Raw genomic sequence first — 21,494 nt, 5'->3', positions numbered from 1 at the left:
TCCAGCTCCCGCCCCTAATTCCACAGAAAACTTGATCCAATATCAGAGGGATCCGCTCTGATAATTGGTCTAGGTTGCAAAGCAGGTTGAAGTGTGTGTAGGATTTTTGTTTGCTTGGTTTTTTGTTTGTTTGTTTTTTTGTTTTTTAAGAAGGAATAGCAAAGTTCTTATAAGCAGCCAGTATGCAATGTGCCCGCGTTGGGTACAGTTCCTTTCAGTTCTATTCCACAAGCTAGTTCTACGTGGCCATGTCTGAGAGTGGCAGGCACGTGGAGTCTTTAGCCTCCCCTGCTAGGCAGCAGAAGGGGCATCATAGGGAAAGAAGCCTCTTTGCCAAGGACAACTTCAGGATTTGACCTTAAACATCCAGGCCATAGACAGAAACTTCCTTGTGTCCGAGATTGCCACAGAAGATCCTTGGCGGTGCCTGCATGACCCAGAAGGAGTCAGGGTTCTTCGACAGGGTTGTGCACCTTCCCCCGAAACAGGAGATAAAATGGGAAAGTAGCAAACGGGACCTAGCATTGGCACTGTTTGCTCAGTTCTTGTGGTTCTGTTGTGGCTCTGCCCTCATGCTGTGGATAAATGCAGAGCCTTAGCCCACAATAAGCGGATACTCTGCGGTATCCAACCCCATCTTTTTCTTGTAACTGGTCAGGCTGCCTCCAGCAGCCTCCCCCTATACTAAACCTGCATCGCTAAGACCAGACTCTCACCAGGCCTGACTGCTGGTCTCATTACAAGCCGCTGGGTCCTGTCCTGGGTGTGCAGATGGATCCACACTCCACGAAGAAAAATCTGAGCAGCGTAGCATTTCATGATGTCTTCTTAAAGCCAAGCTTATCGGGTAAGTGGTTTTCGCCAGGCCTGGGTGTCACTCTCCTGCTGAATGGAAGTGATAATGGCTCCCTGGCCCTTGCTGGAGATGTCCCATAAAGGGCACAGGTCGGCTTACTTCCGGCTCTCCCTCTCGTAACTCTAGTCTCCACCTGTCCCTTGGAGCTGAGCTGGGAGCTGAAAGCTCGCTTAGAGACAACTAGATGTTCAGGGGAGCCCTGGATGTTCAGAGCTGATCTTTTCAGACCCCCCACAGGCCAACAATCTCCTAGCCTACTCTTGAGTTTTAAACCAGAGGTGTCCAAATTTCAAGTTCTTATACTAATCTTTTAACATTTAATTTTATTTCTTTACCACATGTGTGCATACACACATGTGCAATAGGCAGGCATGCCATAGCATATGGGTAGAGGTCAAAGAACAACTTTACAGGAGTTGGGTCTCTCCACCTTGTGGGTGTAGAAGATTGAACTCAGGCTGTCAGACTTCATGGCTAGCTTGATTGTCTGCTATGTTATTCTATGGGCTTTCCTTCCTCCTCCTCATTCTTCTCTTCCTTCTTCCTCTTCCTTCTCTCTCCTTCTTCTTCCTCCTCTCCCCTCCTCCTCTCCCCTTCCTCCTCTCCTTCCTCCTCTTCTAGACAGAGTTTGGCTAAATGACTCGAGGTTATGATTCTCCTGATTAGGATTTCAGGGATGTGCCACGACACCCTATCCTAAAGGCTACCGGTATTTGCACTTTGAGGCCAGGCAGCCATCTCAGAATCAACATGGTCTACACTCCAAATGAACCCTGGCTTTATTACCATCTTTAGATCCCCTCAGGTCAACAAACAACAACCCAATCCTTCTAGTTTCTCAGGCCAAAAACTTAATTTATTTTTTCTTGAGGCAGAGTCTTGCTATAGAGCACTGTGGCGCTGGCTGGCTTGCAGTCAACTTTGTAGCTCAAGCTGGCCTTATAATTATCTTGATTCTCTGACGCAGCCTCACAATACTAGAATTACACATGTGTGCCACCACACCTATTTGACTTGACTCTCTTTGCTTCCTTTTTCACTCATGATTTTACTACATAGCTCAGGCAGGCTCAGAACTCAACTATATAGCTCAAGGTAGCCTCCTACCTCCAGCTCCCAAGTGCTTGGATTCCAGGTCTATGCCAGTATGCCACGTTAATTTTTGTTTAGTAGTTGGACCAGGGACTCAAACCCAGGGCCTTTGGCATGTTAGGCAAGTGCTCTACCACCGAATTACACTGCTAACCCTAAAAGCAAAACAAAACAAAACAAAAAACTTGACTTCTTTCTAGCTTTCAGGCCCGCATCTTCTCCATCACCCATTTCTACTGATCACCAACTTAGATACCAGATATGACTACTTCCCTCTACCACTTCCCTCGGGAAAAGCTGTCAGCTGTCTTTGTGGGTTATTGTTTCAATCTCTTAACTGATCCCTTCCTTTTTAAGAAGATGGGCTCTTCTTATTGCAGTCCAGGCTGGCCCTTGGACTCACTGGTAGCTGAGGATAACCTTGAACTCCTGGTTCTCTTGTCTCTACCTACCAAATGCTAGGAGGTGTGCACTACTGCTCGGGCCTGGGGATGGGGGTGTGGTTTGATTTACTAAGGATCTGTCTGCCTTTATTAGTTCATTGAACCCCACCGCATGGAGATCTATCCTTGCCCACCGCATGGAGATCTATCCTTGCCCACCGCATGGAGATCTATCCTTGCCCTTGCACAGCAGAGGAAACTGAGTTAAGAGCTTCATTTTCTGCAGGCCACAAGGATAATGAATGGCAGGGCTGCACTTTGACTTCAAGCCCTGCCTGAAACCTTGGGTCTGCAGGAACAACAGAGGCCCATACTCAGGCCCATTGTATATGCTGCCCTCACACTGCCATTCATTTGTCTTATCCCTTCTGGACTTGGATAATCGGGTTTTTTCCCCTAGCTGTCTTTCCTAACCTTGGTCTTTACTTCTCACTGCAGCAGGCCCTTAAGGCTATGCTCATCTCCCCTTAGCTGACAAGAAATACTCAAAGTCCGTTCACAATCAGGGATCTCAGAGCTATTGTTGGACGGTCCCAGAAATCTGGGGGACACTGAGAGTGACTTGAAGTTCTTTCTTTTCCCAGCCACTCTTGCTTCAGTACCCTTGTCTGATGCAGAAAGTCTCTTAAGTCCATACTGAGATGCATTCCATGTTGGCCTCCATGTTTTCATGAGAGGTGCTGCCAATTCCCCATACTGTACCTCATCTTCTTAGTGGAAGGGGAGGGGAAGAGGGGCTGCCCCTTCCTAGACAAAACCTGATAAAACCAGCTGATCTCCTCCAACCACACCCCCTTGCAGGATTGTGCCAATCAGAGAAAGAAGCCTACCAGCTCATTCTAGATTTTATGGAACCAGGACAGATGGTAAGGAAATTCTTTAGGACTCTGGGAACTGGGGAACACAGTCGGAAAATCTGAAGGTCCATGCTTCCTTTAGCCCCAGCCTCGAGGCCTCCTGAATGTCAGCTTCTCAGTGGCTCTTGATCTGGGGAAATCTTGGCCACTAGACAGGGTGGCAGTAACCCTCCTGAACAAAGGATCTTCCTTTTAGATTCTTGGCGCTACTGTCCCCAGAAGGCTACAAAGGCTCAAGATATCAGTGATGTGTAGCTCTGTCTAGTTGAGATGGGAGTGGGGTGCAGGTTTCAGGTCTCGCCCTAAGACTGGTTTTGTCTTCTGTTCCAGTCCCAAGTAGACAAACTCAGCTTCCTGAATGCCGTGGCGACATTGAGCGGTGTTGTACGTGACCAGGCCAATGGCAACATGAATAACTACTATCCTAAAGCTCTTCTGGCCAAAAAAATTGAGGTGAGAAAAAACAGTTATTTTCTTCCTAAACCTGGGGCTGGCATCCCTCTTTGAGATAAATTCTCGTTTTTCCTGGTCTTTTTAGACATTCATCCTGGAAGAACCCACTTCAATCTTGGATAGTAGTGTGCGTCAGCAAGCTATGCTCTGCATCGTGGCCCTGAGGTTCCTCCCCCATGGACCCTCTCCTAGCCTCTGGGGCTCTGACCATGAGAACATGTGGGTGGGAGGGCAGGCACAGTCTGGGAACTTGGCTGGAGGAGAAAAGGTGGCAGAGTTTATGGTTGCCAATTCACCTGCCTGCATCCTGGGACTAGGGGGACCTTTCTTGGAAATCTATTAGGAAATCTAGTGTAGGAAAGCCTCACTGAGCAATGTTCTTCTGCTGTGACAAGGAGTCACAGGAAAGTGGCCCACAACTTTCTGTACCTCAGAGGATAGCGGAGCAGTTTTCCCCAGAGGGTTTGAAAATATCCCTCAGCCTCCCACAGGATGCCCTAAGTCCCTTGTTCTTTACCAATTCTCCCCCAAGTCAGGTGAAGCCACCTTTCCACTTATTCCAGAAGCTGGATCTGGTCAACATTAGCATCACCAGCATATTCTCCCTGCCTCTCATCATGCCCAGTCTAGACCGAAAGGACAGTGCTAGCCTCTACCTCCAGGTAACGCCCCCATATATGTCTTGCTGAAGATCTCCATGGGGATGAGTTTGTCTTGGGGGCCCATCTCCTGTTTGCTTGGCTTTCTGGCCTTCCTCCTGCTCTAACTCTTCTCTCAGGAGCCCAAGTCCCTCTGCCCTCATTCTGGTTACTGTCATTCTGGGCTTCTCAGAGAATGGTTACACCCATACCTTTTCTCTCTGACGCTCACACGCTAACTGTAATCTTAGACAAGTCTACCAACAAAACCCATAGACTATGTGGAATAATTGGCGAAGGGACTGACCAATCTTCCCAAGGATGTTTGGTTTTAAGATTGGGTCTGGGAGGAGCTGGAGAGGTGGCTCAGCAGGTAAGAGCACTGACTGCTCTTTCAGAGGTCCTGAGTTCATTTCCCAGCAACCACATGGTGGCTCACAACCATCTGTAATGAGGTCTGATGCCCTCTTTTGGTGTGTCTGATAGTGTATTCGTATCTATAAAGTAAATAAATCTAAAAAATAATAAATAAATGATTTTTATTTTTAAAAATTGGGGCTGGGAATATAGCTCAGTGGTAAAGCACTTGCTTAGCACCCACGAGGCACTGGTTCCCAGAACTGTAAAACCAAAACACGAAAGTCTCCATAAACTAACTGGTAGAACAGCTCTAGTGTTGAGAATTCTGAGGAGATGTGGGGGATATTGTCAAGATGCTAAGCAAGCATGCGGCTGTCATCCTAGTGCGTACTCCATGTCTTCTCACTTCTAGACGCAGCAGGCCTTGAATGACATGCTCCAAGCTCTTGTGATGGAAGACATGAGCCCCAACATGTTTATACTGCAGAAGTTTATGGAGGTAGGTGGCCACAGAAACCAGCAGCCCAGTTTCCTGTACTCAGTGCTAGGTAGGCAGGAAAGGAATATAACAAGAGTCGGTGAGGATGCTGTTTGGGAATCATGGTCAGGCCCCTTTTCCATCTAGAACTAGGGCACCCTCGATGTTTGCAGTGATCATATTTATGTCCGGGTCACACTCAGATCTTATTGTATGATCTCGGGGTGCCACTGTTCTGTGATCCGACCAGTGTTCACCCCTTACGCTACTCTCTTTCTTGAATATAGGAGACTCAGAGCGTTACAAAGCACTTTTTTTTTTTTTTTGTCCTTTAGCTGATTTAAAATATTCTTAGTTTTGGCAAATTTTCAGTTCCTGAGAACAAGTTTGAATTAGGAATGTAGCTTGGAGTCCCTGGAAAATAGCATTCATGAGTAAAATAGTTATTGCCCAGGGTATGAGAATTCTGTATGATTGTAAATAAAGGGATAAAAGTGTCCAGGTAGCTTGCAACCAGAGGAGACACTTATTCCTAGGCAAGAGAGTTACACAGTGCTTTGGAATGTACTGGTGTGTTTGTTGAGAGGCATGTCTGTGCTTTATAGACACCTCTTTGTGAGTGCCATAACAAACCCTCTGTTATCTTCTGAGATCGTGGGGGAAGGGAGGCACTGAGCTCGAGTCCTGCTCAGGGTGAAATCCTCAGGATTCATTACTAGGCTTCTTGTTCTCCAAAGATAAATGATGCCAGGCGTAGTGTATATGTCTCTAAATACCACACTGAAATGCAGAAGCAGGAGGATTGCAATGACTTTGAGGCTAGTCTGGGCTAGATAGGGAGACTTTGTCATATATATTCATATATAGCATATTGCATATAATATATATATATATGTATAACAGAAAATATAATAGCACTGCACAAAAGTCTCCAACCAGAGTTGGAGAAATGGTTGCGAGGTTAATAAGAGCACTGGCTGCCCCTCTAGAGGACTGGGTTCAGTTCCTAACACCCACATCACTGTCTGTACCTCTAGTTCCAGAGGATCTATGGCACCAGGTAGGCAAGTGGTTTACATAGGTATGCATGCAGGCAAAATACCCATACACATACAATAAAATAAATACATCTTTTTTATTTTTTAAAAACAAAAGTTCTCAACCTTTCATAAAAAAATGGGTTGTTTTTATTTTGTCATTAATTTCGAAATAGCTGTCTGCATTTTCTCTTTCTTTTTAATTGGAATCAGTTTCTTTTCTTATCCAATATATCCTGAAATTAATATAATATAATATAATATCAGAGGACCTCGTGCAGACCCACGCAAACCCTGTTCTTGCTGCTTCAGTATTTGTGAGCTCACATGTTCCTTAGTTTGTTTAAATGGTCATGTTCTTCTGGTGTCCTTCACCCACTCCGGCTTTTACAGTCTCTGCCTCCTCTTCTATGTGAGATTCCCTGAGCTATGAGGGAAGGAATTTGATGGAGACCTCCCATTTAAACTCTCTCTGCATAATGTCTGGCTCTGTTCCCTCTGCTGCCAGAGAAAGTCTGTCTGATGCTGACTGGTCTATGAGGATAACAGGATATCATTAGGAATCCTTTTATTAATTTGTTTTGTTGTTTTTTTTAGGCCAGTCATGTTTGGTTTTATCTTAAGTCTTTAGGATATTTGGTCTTTGGTTCTCGGTTACCCAGTTTTGGGTTACGAGTTCTTTCTCCTGGAGTAGCCTTAAAGCAAATCAAACACTGCCCCCAACATATTATGCCCTAGCATAATTTTTAGGCAAACCAGATTGTAGGTCAAAGGTTTTGTGGCTGGGTTAGTATCCACATTTCTTTTTAGGTAGCCTGCAGAGTACCTCCCCACACCAAACATGGGGGTGAAGGCTGCAAGCAGGCACCATCTCAGCTTCACCACGTTCAAAGAGTCATATGGATGTTGTCCCCAACACCGGGGCCCCATCAAGTTTGTGGAGTGCCACCCTTTGTCTCAGAATCAGCCTGAGTTGTTTGGAGATTTCGGTGGGATCCCCTTGGCCAACAACTCAACTGAATGCAACCCAGACCCACTGCTAGAAGCCTCGCCTTTTGAGACTCTAGATCCCCATTACTGGGAATTCTTATTAGGATCACCTTCATAGATTCCAGAGATTTTTTACGGTACTAGATTTCCACGCCACCCCACAAATTCCAGCAGTATCTCGCCACACCCTCTCCTTCCATCCCATCTCTCGCCACACCTGGTCCTTCCTTCTTCCATCCTTACCTGCTTCTAATTCACCCATAAAATCTATTCTAGTTGGGTGGCGGTGGTGCATACCTTTAACCCCGGCACTGGGGAGGACAGGGCAGGCAGATCTCTGAGTTTGAGGGCCACCTGGTCTACCAAAGAAATTCCAGAACTTCCAAGACTATAGAAAGCTATTATGTCTTGGGAAAAAAAAAAGATTCTATTTTTCCTTCCCAGGGGATCTATGAGTCTCATCCCCCAGATCCCTCCTCTTTACCTAACCTCTGTGGATCTATGGATCGTATCTTGGTTACCATTTACTTAACAACTAATATCAACTTATAAGTGAATCCATACCATATTTGTCTTTCTGAGTTTGCTTTACCTCACTCAGGATGAATTTTATTCTACTCCCATTTATTTCCCTGTGAATTTCAATGATGTCGTTTTTTTGTTAATGGCTTGGTAATGTTTTGTTGTGTAATCAGATAAACACATTTCGTTTATCCATTCTTCTGTTGAGGGACATCTAGGCTGTTTCCAGTTTCTGGCTATTATGAATAAAGCTGCAATGAACATAGCTGAACAAGTGTCCTTGTAGTAGAATGGAGCCGTCTTTTGGGTGTATGCCCAAGAGTAGTGTAGCTGGATCTTGAGGTAGATTGATTCCCAATTTTCTGAGGAACTGCTATGTTGATTTCCACAGTGGCTGTACAAGTGTGAACTTCCACCAGCAATGGATGAGAGTTCCCTTTGATCCACATCCTCCCCAGCACAAGCTATTGCTTTTTAGCTATTTTAGTAGGTATAAAATGGAATCTCAGAATATTTTTGATTTGCATTTCCCTGGTGGCTCAGGATGTTGGCCATTTCTTTAAACGTTTCTCATGCATTTTGAGATCGTTTTATTGAGAATTCTGTTTAGATCTATACTCTATTTTTTAATTGGATTATTTGGTTTTTTTGATATCAAGTTTCCTGAGTTATTTATATATTTTGGGTATAAGTCCTCTGTCAGATATAGAGTTGGTAAAAATATTTTTCCATCCTGTAGGCTGCCACTTTGACTGACAGTGTCCTTTGCCTTTGAGAAGCTTTTTGGTTTCCTGAGGTTTCCCATTTTTTAATTGTTGATCTTAGTGCCTGAGATGTTGGTGTTCAGGTTGTCGTCTTCTCTCCCAGTGTTTTCCAGGCTGTTTCCCACAGCCTTCTATTAGGTTTGGTGTATCTGGCTTTATGTTGCTGACTTTAATCTACTTGGACATGGGTTTTTTTGTTTGTTTGTTTGTTTGTTTGTTTTTGTTTTCTGGTTTGGTTTGGTTTTTGGCAGGGTGGTAGATATGATGTAGGCACTCAGTTTGGCCAGCACCATTTGTTGAAAATGCTGTCCTTTTCTTCCAGTGTGTATTTCAATCTTCTTCATAAAAAAAATAAGACATTTATAGGTGTGTGTGTGTCTTCAATTTGATTCAGTTGAACAACAGGTCTGTTTTATGCCAATACCATGCAGTTTTTATTACTATAGCTCTGTAGTACAACTTGAAATCAGGGATGGTGACTCCTCCAGCAGTTTTTTTTTTTTTTGTACAGGATTGTTTTAACCATCCTGTTTTATTTTTCTTTTCCATACAAGGTTAAGACTTGTCCTAATGTCTGCAAATAATTGTGTTATGATTTTGATGGGAATTGGGTTGAAAGTTGCTTTTGGTAGGATGACCAGAAAACAGGTTATTTTATATGCAACAAAATTTGGATTATATTTGCCACTTCGCTTAAAATTTTTTCCTACAAAATTATGGTAACATAATGCGACATGATTTATTTTAATTTGACTTTGAAGAGTAGAATAATACTAAAGATCTTCAGGGTAAACTCTACATAAAAAGCATATATAAAGAATTCAAGAGGAGTTCCCTATATAGAGGGACACTGCCTCTATCAAACACCACAGGCTTTCAAACAAAAGCCCAGGGCTGGTGGGAGTTACCTTCCTTCAAGAGGACTGTCATAGACCCCCTCACAATACAGGTTCTCTACCTGGCAAAACTTGATGGAACAACACTATTGTTAAAACACTGCATACTTGAGTCACTGCACATGAAGAAATAAAGTTCGAGCATGCCTTGAACTCACAGTGGTCCTCCTATCTCTGTTTCCTGAATGTTAGGGTTATAGGTATGAGATCAGACCAGCTTAATTCTAGATCTTAAGTATACATTTGTGACATGTCTGGGTTTGTATATACCAGGTATGGGTGGTTCTCTCTCTCTCTCTCTCTCTCTCTCTCTCTCTCTCTCTCTCTCTCTCTCTCTCTCTCTGTTTCCCTTTATCTCCCCCTTCCTTCTTTCTCCAACCTCCTCAGCCCCTCCTATTCTTCCTTAATGCTAGGTATTGAAACCAAGTCCTCAAGCAAGTATGAAGTCATTGAGCCACAGTCCCAACTCATCTCTTTTCTTTATATCTCCTGCTTTTTTTGTTTTGTTTTTTTCTTTTTCTTCTTTTTCTTTTTGATCTGGTTTTCTTTTTTAAAGTTTTTATTTTATTTTGTACCTTTTTCTTTTCTTAAAGAATTCTTAAATACTTATTTATTAAAGAATTTTAAAAGGATTACCCATTTATTTATTGTTTAATTTACTTTATTTATATGGGTCCACTGTAGCTAGATGGTTGTGAGCCACCATGTGGTTGCTGGGAATTGAACTCAGGACCTCTGGAAGAATAGTCAGTGCTCTTAACCACTGAGCCATCCCTTCAGGCCCTACTTTCTGGTTTCAGGGCAGGTTTTCTTTGTGTATCCTCGGCTATCCTAAACTCGCTCTCTATACCAGTCTGGTCTTGAAGTCAAAGATCTTCCTGACTCTCCCTCCTCAATGCCAGAATTGCAGATGTGAGACACTGCTGCCCATGCTAGTCCCTGCTTAGCTCTGACCCCAGATCTACTTTTCAAAAGCAGCACCAAGCAGAACAAAGCCCACCTGTCCCCACATCTGTGGGACCTCAACCTAAAACAGCAATAAAAAAGCCACCTTGCAGGACTGCAGGCCGATGACGTGAGTCCTTGTCCACAGAAACCTTACATTAAGCATATTGTTATTTGTTGCAGTAAATATTAAAAAATGGACTGCTTATCTCTTTACCAGCTCCATGATCTCACTCTGCGGGCTACGCTTCTAGTATGGAGCCGGAGCACAGACTCGGTCACTCGGTCCAAAAGCCGTATTCTCCGAACCGCTCCCTTCCCAGGAGGTTTAATCCTCCCGCCCTGGTGCATCTGCCCCTGTTCCGGGTGGAATTACCGCCCCGCCTAGCACAAACACGACTCTAAGTCGAGATAGCTTTTCATGCAGGTTTATATATCAAACTCTCAATCTACAAACCCTCTACACAATAAGATTACATCAAATGGACAAAGATACAAACTGCCCTTCTATATGAAATAAAAGACCTATAAAATCCCTAAAATGTTCATAGCGACCTAACGCCAATTAAGTCCACCTGGATCTAGCTCATCTTTCCAGAGCGCCATCTTGACCCTCCTTCTCCCCTCTCTCCTTTTCGACCCTCTCTCCACCTTCCCTTACCCCTCCCAATCACCTGTTCTTGCCTTTATTTTACAAATTGAAATGGGAAGAAAGTTCTGATGAAGTCACCTGAGTATGTGACTAGGCAGCCCTTCTTGGGGAAGTGGAATTAACACCAAAATACAAATGGCTGCAGGACAATCTACAACAATTAATGAGCCCTAAAAACCATCGGCTCTGAGTTCACTTTTCAGAGAGCATTTCAGTCCTGAGCCTGGCTCGAAGGTGGAGATAATATATATGCTATAAGGGTGACTTTATCTTCCACTTCCCCTTACTCCACTTTGCCCTTGACTCTCTCCCTCCATTCCCCTCTCTTTTCCTCCCTACCTCCCTCCTCCTCCTCCTCCTCCTCCTTCTCATTCCCCTCTTTCTCCCTCTCCCTCTAACTCACCCTCCCCAGCATTTCCTGAGTGAAGAGACTCAAAGGGGAACAGACTGAATGAATTAGGACTTCCCTTCCCCTTCCAAGTTCCAGAGCCAGTGCCCACTATAGCTTCCTCCTGTTCTTTCTGGTTGTCAACTGTAGACACAAGACAAACTAGGAAGGGGGAGCTGTTCTGCCGCCATGTTGATGAGCCTCTCTGTCCCTTCTGCAGATCATCTTACCTTGGCTAACGCTGTCAGACAAAGTGCACGAGCAGATCCGAGCCTTGAGCACTATTTCCCGATTGCTGAGGTTTATTTGTAATTTCTCAAATCTGTCAGTGAGTATTTGCGGATCCGCGCAAGGCTGACCCAGCATGCCTTGCTTCTCTGGACAGAGAGAGGCACTGATTGAGCCAGGGTTATGCAAGGGCAGATGGAGAGCATTTAGTGAGAGTACATGCCACTTTTCTACATCAGGGTTCATTTATGTCCCTGACAACCAAGAGGCTTGATTTGTTATTGGGTTTGTCCCAAGTCTAATAAGCTTTGATGAGCCTACTTGGGGTTCTTGGCCTGTTTAGCTAGATCAAGACCCAGTGCCCGCAGAGAACTGTGTTTTAGGGCTCTGGTTGTCCCTTTCCTTGCATGTTGGCTATGGAAACTTTTCTTGGCCAGGGCAGCGTGGGGTTGAAGGGATGGGATCTATAGAGACAGTTGTAGAAGGAAAAAGTTTGGGGTGGGGGACCTCAGTAGGGAAAGACTCCCTCAGGACAAGGAGAGGCAACTATTTCTGCTTCCTGTCAGCACATGGCATTGTTCTCCATAACGGGGAAACTGATGGGCACCTTCAGTATCTTCTGCCTGAATCGCAGCCAAGACATCTGTACAGGCGCATTTGAGGCACTGCACTACCTGTTCATCATCCTTGTGCTTCAGAGAAGTAAGTGCACTGCGCTCCGCTGGCCACTTGCAGCTGGGTCCCGGAATCGGTGGACACACCCCAAAGGTTGTTCCCTCTAGTAGGGACATCTGGGAGGTGACATGGTATGGCATGATGCAGATATACCGGGAGATCAATTGTGAGACCGGCAGCCTTAGATAAATGCCAGCCCTCATCTGACACTGTGACCTTTTCAATGACATCCCTGGGAAGGGCAGCTAAGTTAGCAGTTACTTATGGGAGCCATTTGGATTCCCAATATTTTCCATCTGTCCCATCTCAACCAAATGCATACATAGCACTAGGGAAGTAAGCATCCTTTCTTGTAGAACAGATGTGCGGGCCTTTTATTTTTCAGTCTACCTCTTCTGTTTTAAATAGTCATGATCACAGAGGTACCAGGGATTCTGCAAATTCTCCCCAAAGCAACTTCAGAGACCCTGGCTTCTCATGAGTCAATAGGGGTCCAGCGGGGAGTACACTCTGCTGAGATCACAGGAATGACTCAGTCCACATGTGGCCATGGTACAGGAACAGGGGCCAGCTTGACTCCCAACCCACACCCTATCTTCACCTTCCACTCGAGCGCTGGAAGAAGTCACTCTATTCTTTCAGGCCAATGCTCTTTCATACATGCGTCTCTATGCCCTCGGAAGCTTGGAGGAGAGAGGGGAGTGTGGGTTCACTTTTCACCATGAAGACCCAGCCCCTTACTTGCTGCATTTGGATTGGAGGTGTCAGGACGAAGACGGAGGCCATCCTGAAGGACTTGCAGAAGCACTTCCGTGGAAACTGGCTGGCCAACATGCAGAGTCTCACCCTGGTAACCTGATACCCACATGTACGGGATGTCCAGAGGGGGGGAGTTAGCAGTGGGGGGTGCTGGGGAGTAGATTATAGACGTAATGATCCCTACAAATAGGAGCCTTCACAGAGACAGGCAGCTAAAAGTGTGAGGCACATTCTCTCCTAGTGACACTTGAATCATGTGAACTTTGAGGTCACCAAGAGGGCTTGTTAGAAAGAAGTGCTGATGTCCCCAAGCTCGGTCAACCCACATCACCTCAGCCAGATACATAGAAAATACCCTCTATTCCTTCCCCTCTTCCACATCCAACTCCACACCACACTCGTCTGCCTCTGCCTCCTGTTTGGCTCTTCAATCTGTCCTTCCTGCTGCAGCGCCGCATCAGGTATTGCAATTGAGTCTCCCATCACCCCTTGCCTGGTCTTGCTGTCTTGTCAGCAGCCTCTCAACTAAATGCTCCATTTCCAGCCATCTCTCTGCCATCCGGGAAAATGTTTCTAAAATACAAACCTCTTAATGTTCCCTTTGGAAGGAGTGCAAACTCTGTTCTCCTTACTAGGCAAGCTGAACCCTCCTCAGTGGGTCCAGAGAGGCCATTGTAGTCTGGCTCCCACCTTACCTGTCCTGCCTTGTCCTTCCTCAGTCTCCTCTTCCTGCCGGCCCCAGGCTTCCTTGCAGGACACTCTAGTCACACTGAGGTCCCGTGCACGCTCATCATCACATATTCCATCTCATTGCTGTAACTTGCTTCCCAGCCTCCTCAGGACTGGACTCCAGAAAGCCCTTTTCAGACTTTCCAGCTAGTTTTAGTGCCCTGCCATGGTCATTGTCAGCTTTTCCCTCTACACTGCTCAGGGTGATGCTGAGCACCCTGAGGGCTCCCTAGATCCCAACAAGGAAAAAGTTGGTGCCAGTATCGGTTCACTGCAATGAGCTTCACATTTGCAGATCCGTGTGTCAGGCACGCCCGCCTCCCCACTTGCTTTGGAACACTGTAAAGACACTAAGCACAGAGCACGTTTCCCATGGGCTCCTCTAACTGCCTTTCAAGTGCAGAAAGGAAAGGCCTTTGGCATCCTCTGTGTCACATTGTCTGGACTATGGCTCCCTCCTGGGGACCTCAGAATTGGTGGCACTCTGGAGGTGACCACAGATGCTTCCCCAGCTGTCCCTAAACTAAACCCTGTCTGATGGGTCCATGTGGATGGATGCCAGATGCTTTAGGGGATGCTTCAAGTGGGATGCTGGAATGGAGAGCTCCTGTCTTCTCTCAGTTCTTCAGGAAATACCTGACCCCAGTAGAGAGAGCCGATGTGATTTTGGTGGCCATGGAGTTCATGATCAGTGGGAGCATGAATGATGTCTTTGCAGCCTCCAAGATGTTAAAGGTGATTCTGAGGCACTCTGTTACAGAAGTTGCCAAGGTAGGCTTTTGGGGGGCTCACTGCTTTGATGTCTTTCTGGTCGGTTTTGGGGGTCTGGTTTTGAGGATTCCCAGATCCCTTAATCCCGAAGAGAAAAAGCTCACTTGGCATGTTGTTTTTTCCGGAATGGTGCAAAAGCTGTTTTTGTGGAGAGGAATGAAGTGGTGAAGACCAGGCCCCTATCTCTCCTAGGATGGCAAGAATTGGGGCAAAGGTAGAGAAGAAGAATACAATGGCCTCACAGGCCCAGGGGAGACCCTGGTCATTTCCACTGCTCTCACACGCTATATATGTGTTATGTGTGTAGCTTCATCTAGGTGGGAGAATGCCTGGTCAAGACAACAGTAGGTGTTTGTGACCAACCGGATGCCTGGCAGATACGATTTTAAGCAGGAAGGGAATCAGCTGGTGTATACCTTTAATCCCAGAACTTGGGCTTAAGTGCTGGGATAAAGGCAAGCAGAGCTCTGTGAGTTTGAGGCCAGCCAGGGCTACACAGAGAAACTCTGTTTCAAAACACACAAAACATAACAAAACAAAACAGAAGGGAAGATTCGTTTTGGTCCCCAGTTTCAGAGGGTTTCAGTCTATCGTGACAGGGTACACGTGGCAGAAAAGGATCTCAGTACATGGCGGCGGGGGCATGTGGAGAAGGAGACCAGTCCCATGACAGTAGATCAGGAATTAGCATAGGGTACAGAAACTAGGGTCACCTCCAGAGGCCTGCCCCTAGAGACCGATCTTCACTAGGTTTCCCTGAGGCTTCCACAGCCTGCCAAAGCAATGCTATCAGCTAAGGAACAAGTGTTGGAGGCATGAACCCATGGGAGACTCTTCTGACTCATACTTTAACACTGAAACACGAAGCTATGTCTTGACATCATGATGCTGGGGTACACTAATACTAATAAGCTCGTTGGAAATATTGGAGGCTGAGAACACTCCTAGGCTTAGTAGCACATGGTTGTGTCGGCCATTCTCTTCTTGCCATCTGAGGGCTAACAAAACTGCAGCTCCCTGCCACCACCCAACATTGAGAGAATGTTGTCCCACATGTCATTTCCCGGAGAAGATGAAAGTTAGTTCAAAGCATTGTTTGGAGGGATGTGTATTGCCTTCAAGTTGTCATGAAGCTGAAGAATCGCAAGGCAGGAGCTGGCTATGTGTTCGGGGTGGATAAGCATTCAGGAGATGTGTCCACGAATAGACGTGGAGTGCAGAGCCTCCTGTGTCAGAGGCAGAACTGTCTCCACAAAATTAAGACAGACGGTTTCACTTCAGCTGTTCTGGTTACTCAACCACCTGTAGTTCCAGGTCTTTTGCTTTTAGCCTCCATAGTCAACACACACACACACACACACACACACACACACACACACACACACACACACACACTTATGTTAATCAATGAGGAAAGAAAGGCCCAAAGAATTCATAAGCCTTGGAGATCAAAGTTTCTGACCCTCTTGCATGACAGGTAGTGTTCTAGTTCAATGTTTCCCAGCCTGCCTAATGTTGTGTGTGACCCTTGAATAGAGTTCCTCATGTTTTGGTGAACCACCCCCCCAGCCATAACATTATTTATGTTGCTACTTAATATCTGTAATTTTGCTACTATTACACATTGTAATGTAACTATATGATAATGGAGAATATCTGATATGTGACCCCCCTATGGAAGGGCAGTTCAACCGCCAAAGGGGCGGTGACCCGCAGAGAGAAACTCTGTTCCAGCCAATGCAGGTGTGCTAATCCAGATGCTGTTACAGATAAAGGTATCTGTCTTGTTTTCTAATTGAGAACACAGAACACAAGGAAGATGAAAGTCTTCCTCCAAGTCACACAGGTAGTAAGTTTCAAAGTGACATCTAAATGCAAATGATATGGGGACTCTGAGGCCATACCATACGGTGCAGCCTCTGCTCCATTGGCAGTAGAAGTACCTAGCCATCACCTCTCCACGATGCTCTTCTGAGGCAAGGATCATATACCCCCGTCTTCCATTTCCCAAGTCATTCACCTCTATTCCTATGCTATGCTTTCCAGACGTGCTATGGCCCCCATGGCTGTTTTCTGTCTGTGCCTCTGAAAGTCCAGAATTACAGGTCCCCTGGAATCAGCTGGAGTGTCAGGACAGAGATGGGTGTGGTCCTGACACTCTATTGTTTGTAGCCACACACTTTGGTGACCAGTGACTCCTGTTCCACTGATTGTAAAGTCTGGAAAACGCATCCCGCTCTTTCAGGTGCCTGAAATCATCAAGTTAATTTACTACCACATAGACAGAATCACGGAGAAAACTGTCCAGGATACCATAAAGAAGATCTTCCAATTGCTGGTCCAGTCCCACACCGATGAGGTTATCCTGACACTGTTCGAAATGAAGGACCAGTCACAAAGGTGAGCCGCCCTGTCAGCTGCAAGCTCACATCCCACTAGTCCTTTACCTAGCTTATTTGTATGCATGTACATGTTTGTGTGTGTCTGTGCGTCTGTGCAGATTTGTACACGTTTGTGGAGGCTAGAGACAATGATGTGTGTCTTCCTTAACCACACTTCACCTTCTTTTTCAGAGATAGGCTTTCTCACTGAACCCAGAGCTCACCAGCTCAGCTTGATGAGCTGGTTACCAGGCTCCCAGAACCTGGCTCTCTGCCTCCCCAGCCCTGGGTCTACAGATGCGTGCTGCTGTGTGCAGCTTTATCTGTGCGTGCTTGGGCTCCAAAGGCATCTCCCTCACCCCTAGCTTATTCTTACAGTATATTCAAATATTTTCTTACTTATTCAGAGAAGAGTGGTTCTAACTAACAGCTGTCTGCTTTACCACATAAAATCTTGGAAACATGTAAAATTTAGAAAAAGCAAAAATAAATAAACAAATAAATAAATAAATAAATAAATAAAAATAAAAAAAAACCAAAATGTATTCAATTTCTGCCAATAGAACCTTTTGTTATCATTTGGGTATAATTTAGAATTTTTCTATCTTTTGAGAACAGGTAGAAAAACTATTTATACATACATGTATTATATAAAAAATGTTATATATAATATGTACATTATATTTATATTTTTGTATTATAAATATTTTATAAACATATATTATTTATATATGTATATTATATAAAATATATGCTATATATGTATTATATTACATATAATATATACATAATTAAGCCCATGTTGTATTTGCTAATTTATATATTTTTTCTTTTTTTATTGATTTTATTGGTTACATTTTATTTACATTTCAAATGTTATCCCCTTTCCCTGATTTCCCTCCATATCCCCTATCCCCTCCCCCTCTCCCTACTTCTATGAGAGTGTTCACCTACCCACCCCCTCCCACCTCCCCACCCTGACATTCTCCTACAATGAGGCATCAAGCCTTGGCAACACCAAGGGCTTCTACCATTGATGCCCAACATCATCCTCTGCTGCATGTGCAGCTGGAGCCATGGGTCTGTCCATGTGTACTCTTTGGATAGTAGTTTAGACCATGGGAGCTCTGGTTGGCTGGTATTGTTGTTCTTATGCGATTGCAAACCCCTTCAACTCCTTCAATTCTTTCTCTAGCTCCTCCATTAAGAACCCTGTTCTCAGTTCAATAGTTGGCTGCGAGCATCCTCCTCTGTATTTGTCATGATCTGGCAGAGCCTCTCAGGAAACATCCATGTCAGGCTCCTGTCAGCAAGCATTTCTTGGCATCAACAATATTGTTCGTGTTTGGTGGCTGTATATGGCTGGATCCCCAGGTGGGGCAGTCTTTGGATGGCCTTTCCTTCAGTCTCTGCTCCAAGCTTTGTCTCCATATTTCCTCCTGAGAATATTTTTGTTCTCCCTGTATTTTTTCACTTAATATTTTATTACAGAATTTTCTGAGTTAAAACTCTTTAAGGGGCAAAATTTTAATGACTTCTTGATCTTATATTGTAAGACTATATATTATATAGATATTATAATTTTAATATTCTGTTTTAAATAAAAAGTTAAGGCTGGAGAGGTGGTTCAGTAGTTAAGAGCACTGACTGCTCTTCCAGAGGTTCTGAGTTCAATTCCCAGCACCCACATGGTGGCTCACAGCCATCTATAATGGGATCTGATGTCCTCTTCTGGTATGTGTAAAGACAGCGACAGTGTACTGAAACTCATAATACAAAAAAAAAATAAAATCATTTTAAAAAAGATAGTATATGTGTAGCAAGTTGACCATTTTAACATATAGTTATATGAATTCTCTAAACGTATGGTCACAATGATCATCACAGTCCATGACTACCCGCCTCAGTTCCCTTGTGCTTCCCAGGACCAGCTCCTTTCTGCTACCTCAGTTGCTGACAGCCACTGGTGTGTTTCTATCCCCACTGTTTTGCCTTTTTTAGAGTGTCCTATAACTACAACCATATAATATGTGGATGGCTCAGCAGGTAAATGAACTGCTACCAAGTCTGATGACTCAAGTTCAAACCCTGGAAACCACAGGGTATAAGGAAAACAAATGAAAATTAAATTTGTTTTAAAAATATTACTATAGCTATTAAAATGATTATGTAAGGTTTTTTTCTGTCTCATCCTGTTAAAATGGTGAATTGTACCTTTTGGACTAGAACACCATTTGCTCTTCTGTTCTTTTATGTTAACTAATATGTCTAAAATAAATTTCTTTTACATAATGTATAGTTATATTTTGGGGATGTTTGTATGTGTTTATACTGGTCATTTGTGGAAGTGGGGATTGACCTTAGAATCTCATGAATGTTAGGCCAAATGCTTTACCACAAAGCTGGATCATGTGCTGTTTTTTCAATCTGAAAATTCTTCCCTTTTAATTTATATATTTAAACCATTTACAATGGGTATAATTGGTGGTTTATTTGGATTTATGCACAGTTTTATTATTTGATTTCTATATCTCTGTTTTTGTATATCTATAGTCTGTTTTTCTGCAACTTTTTGAATTACTTGAATTCTTTCATTTATTCCCTTTTCTTTGCCCAGACATTCATTGGATCAGATTTTGCTTTTAATTTGTTAGGCGATTAAGAGTTTATATGGCCACATTGAGGTCAACTAGTAGCTAATGTTCATGACTTTAGGAAAAGGAAGAGCCTACAGTTTCTTTTGTCTTTCTTGCTTCATACGATGGCCACCATTCATTTCAATCTACATATATTAAATAAATAAACTGTCAAAGCCTATTGTCTTTCTTTTCAACAATTATGTATATATTTTAAACTATTTAAAAATTTAAATGACCCATTACAGTTACCCAAATATTTACTATTTTTTTCATATTTTTACTTTTTATTATTGAAATTCTTATTTTCCTATAATAAAATTTCTCCCCAGCAAAAGACATTTTACTAAAATTTCACTGAAAGCACATCTTTGGGTACCAATTTCTCTTCGTTTTTCATTTGAGATTATTTCCTAGTTTACCTTCATTTGAAACATTATATATCACTGAATGTAGTGTTCTGGACTGATGTTTCTGTTTCCTTCCCACATGGCTTCCTTTGTCTCAGGATCACTTGAGTCTCTTTCTGTACTGAGCAACTTGTGAGTGGGTGTTCTGTTGGCTTTCACACAAAACTAGGTCCTCACTTCCTGCCTCTGAAGGATCTTTTCCCAGGTCTTCTGTTTGTCAAACTGGGCTCATGCTGGAATTTTAAGCTCTTTGTAGATACATAGAACAGTTGCTAGGGTGATAAAGTGGTGATGGGGAGGAGGACCTGGAAATCCACAAGGACCATAATAGGGAGGTACTATTCTCTGGTCAGGTGGTGGAGGCCCTACAAGGCTTGTGCAAGGCCCTGAGGATTGATTCCCCAGTACCACAGACACAGTTAAAACAGTTAAACGACCCCTCAACATTAGGAGAGATGTCTTCCTCGCCCTACCCTCCCAAGTCACTTATCTCTGTGTGCTCCAGCTGGCAGTTTCCACCCTGCAGGTCTGTCACCCAGACAGGGACTGGAAAGAGTAATGAACAAAGACCCACTCATGCCGCCCGACTCATAGGTATTTCCCAGTGCTCATGCCACCCGACTCATAGGCATTTCCCAGTGCTCCAGGGAGACAGACTCTCACCCAGAGCTTCTGTTGCCAGTGTCTGGTGTACAGCTTTGCTCCGGGGTCATGTGTAGGTCAAGGTTGGGAGAAAAAGGGAAAGAACGAAATCTGGGGCTTCTTACTCAGTAGGTTAGTTTTCCTTACTCTGGCTTTGGGCGCCAATCTGACTGCTTTTATTAATTTTCCAGGATCTAATCCAATTCAAGATTTTTAATTAGATTGAGCGAGTTGATAGCATTATTCAGCCGTATACGTACTGATTTCTGTCTGTATCTGTGAACCACCGAGAAAAGGTTAAAGAAAGATTCTTGTGTTGCCTATTGTAGTTTTAAATCAGCAAGAAGGCTAGACTACAGTGGGCTCACTCTTGGTGGACAACAGAAACTTAACTACTTATTATTAATTTCTAATAAATGTTCTTATCATAGGAAAAAGTTTCTATGTTATTTTGTTAATTAAAACAAAACAGACAACAAACAAACAAAAATATCATGAATCAACTTTAAATTTCGACAAATAACCAATGATACACCTGTACAAATCTTAAATAACTTAGTTTAAGAGCTTATTTCTCAGCTGGTGAAATGAACCAATTCAAGTAAAGTGTATAGTAAAGGCTGGTAAGTTTGTTGGGAAGCTGCTCTTGGGTGAGTTCACTGACCCCGGAGATTGAGGCCAGGGAAGTCACCATGGAGAGATGTTGGAGAGAGAAGGAGAGAAAGAGCACACACAGAGAAAAGAGGACCAAGAGAAGGAGGGGGGAGAGGAAGAGGAGGAGGAGGAGAAGGAGGAGGAGGAGGAGAAGAAGGAGGAGAAGAGAAAGAAGGAGGAAGAGGAGGAGAAGAAGGAGGAGAAGAGAAAGAATAAGAAGGAGGAGGAGGAGAAGAAG

General features: G+C 44.0%; 1 protein-coding gene across 1 annotated transcript in view; it reads left to right on the top strand.

Moving 5' to 3' along the window:
• Nucleotides 1-771: 771 nt before the first annotated feature.
• LOC308421737 (maestro heat-like repeat-containing protein family member 7) overlaps nucleotides 772-21,494 on the top strand; it is a gene marked incomplete at both ends in the record, with an annotated part of 32,967 nt that continues 12,244 nt past the window's right edge. Inside the window, 11 exons of the mRNA XM_080918153.1 lie at nucleotides 772-847; nucleotides 3,193-3,257; nucleotides 3,579-3,701; nucleotides 3,787-3,866; nucleotides 4,234-4,363; nucleotides 5,112-5,198; nucleotides 11,592-11,699; nucleotides 12,166-12,301; nucleotides 13,036-13,124; nucleotides 14,384-14,533; nucleotides 16,779-16,933. Of these exons, the coding sequence (XP_080774279.1) occupies nucleotides 772-847; nucleotides 3,193-3,257; nucleotides 3,579-3,701; nucleotides 3,787-3,866; nucleotides 4,234-4,363; nucleotides 5,112-5,198; nucleotides 11,592-11,699; nucleotides 12,166-12,301; nucleotides 13,036-13,124; nucleotides 14,384-14,533; nucleotides 16,779-16,933 (1,199 nt within the window). The remainder of the gene's footprint in view (nucleotides 848-3,192; nucleotides 3,258-3,578; nucleotides 3,702-3,786; nucleotides 3,867-4,233; nucleotides 4,364-5,111; nucleotides 5,199-11,591; nucleotides 11,700-12,165; nucleotides 12,302-13,035; nucleotides 13,125-14,383; nucleotides 14,534-16,778; nucleotides 16,934-21,494) is intronic.

The sequence above is a fragment of the Micromys minutus genome, assembly GCF_963924665.1.
Source record: "Micromys minutus genome assembly, chromosome: 6".
Classification (NCBI taxonomy): domain Eukaryota; kingdom Metazoa; phylum Chordata; class Mammalia; order Rodentia; family Muridae; genus Micromys; species Micromys minutus.
Note: the sequence above shows the minus strand (reverse complement) of the source record. Positions and strands in the feature narration are given on the sequence as shown.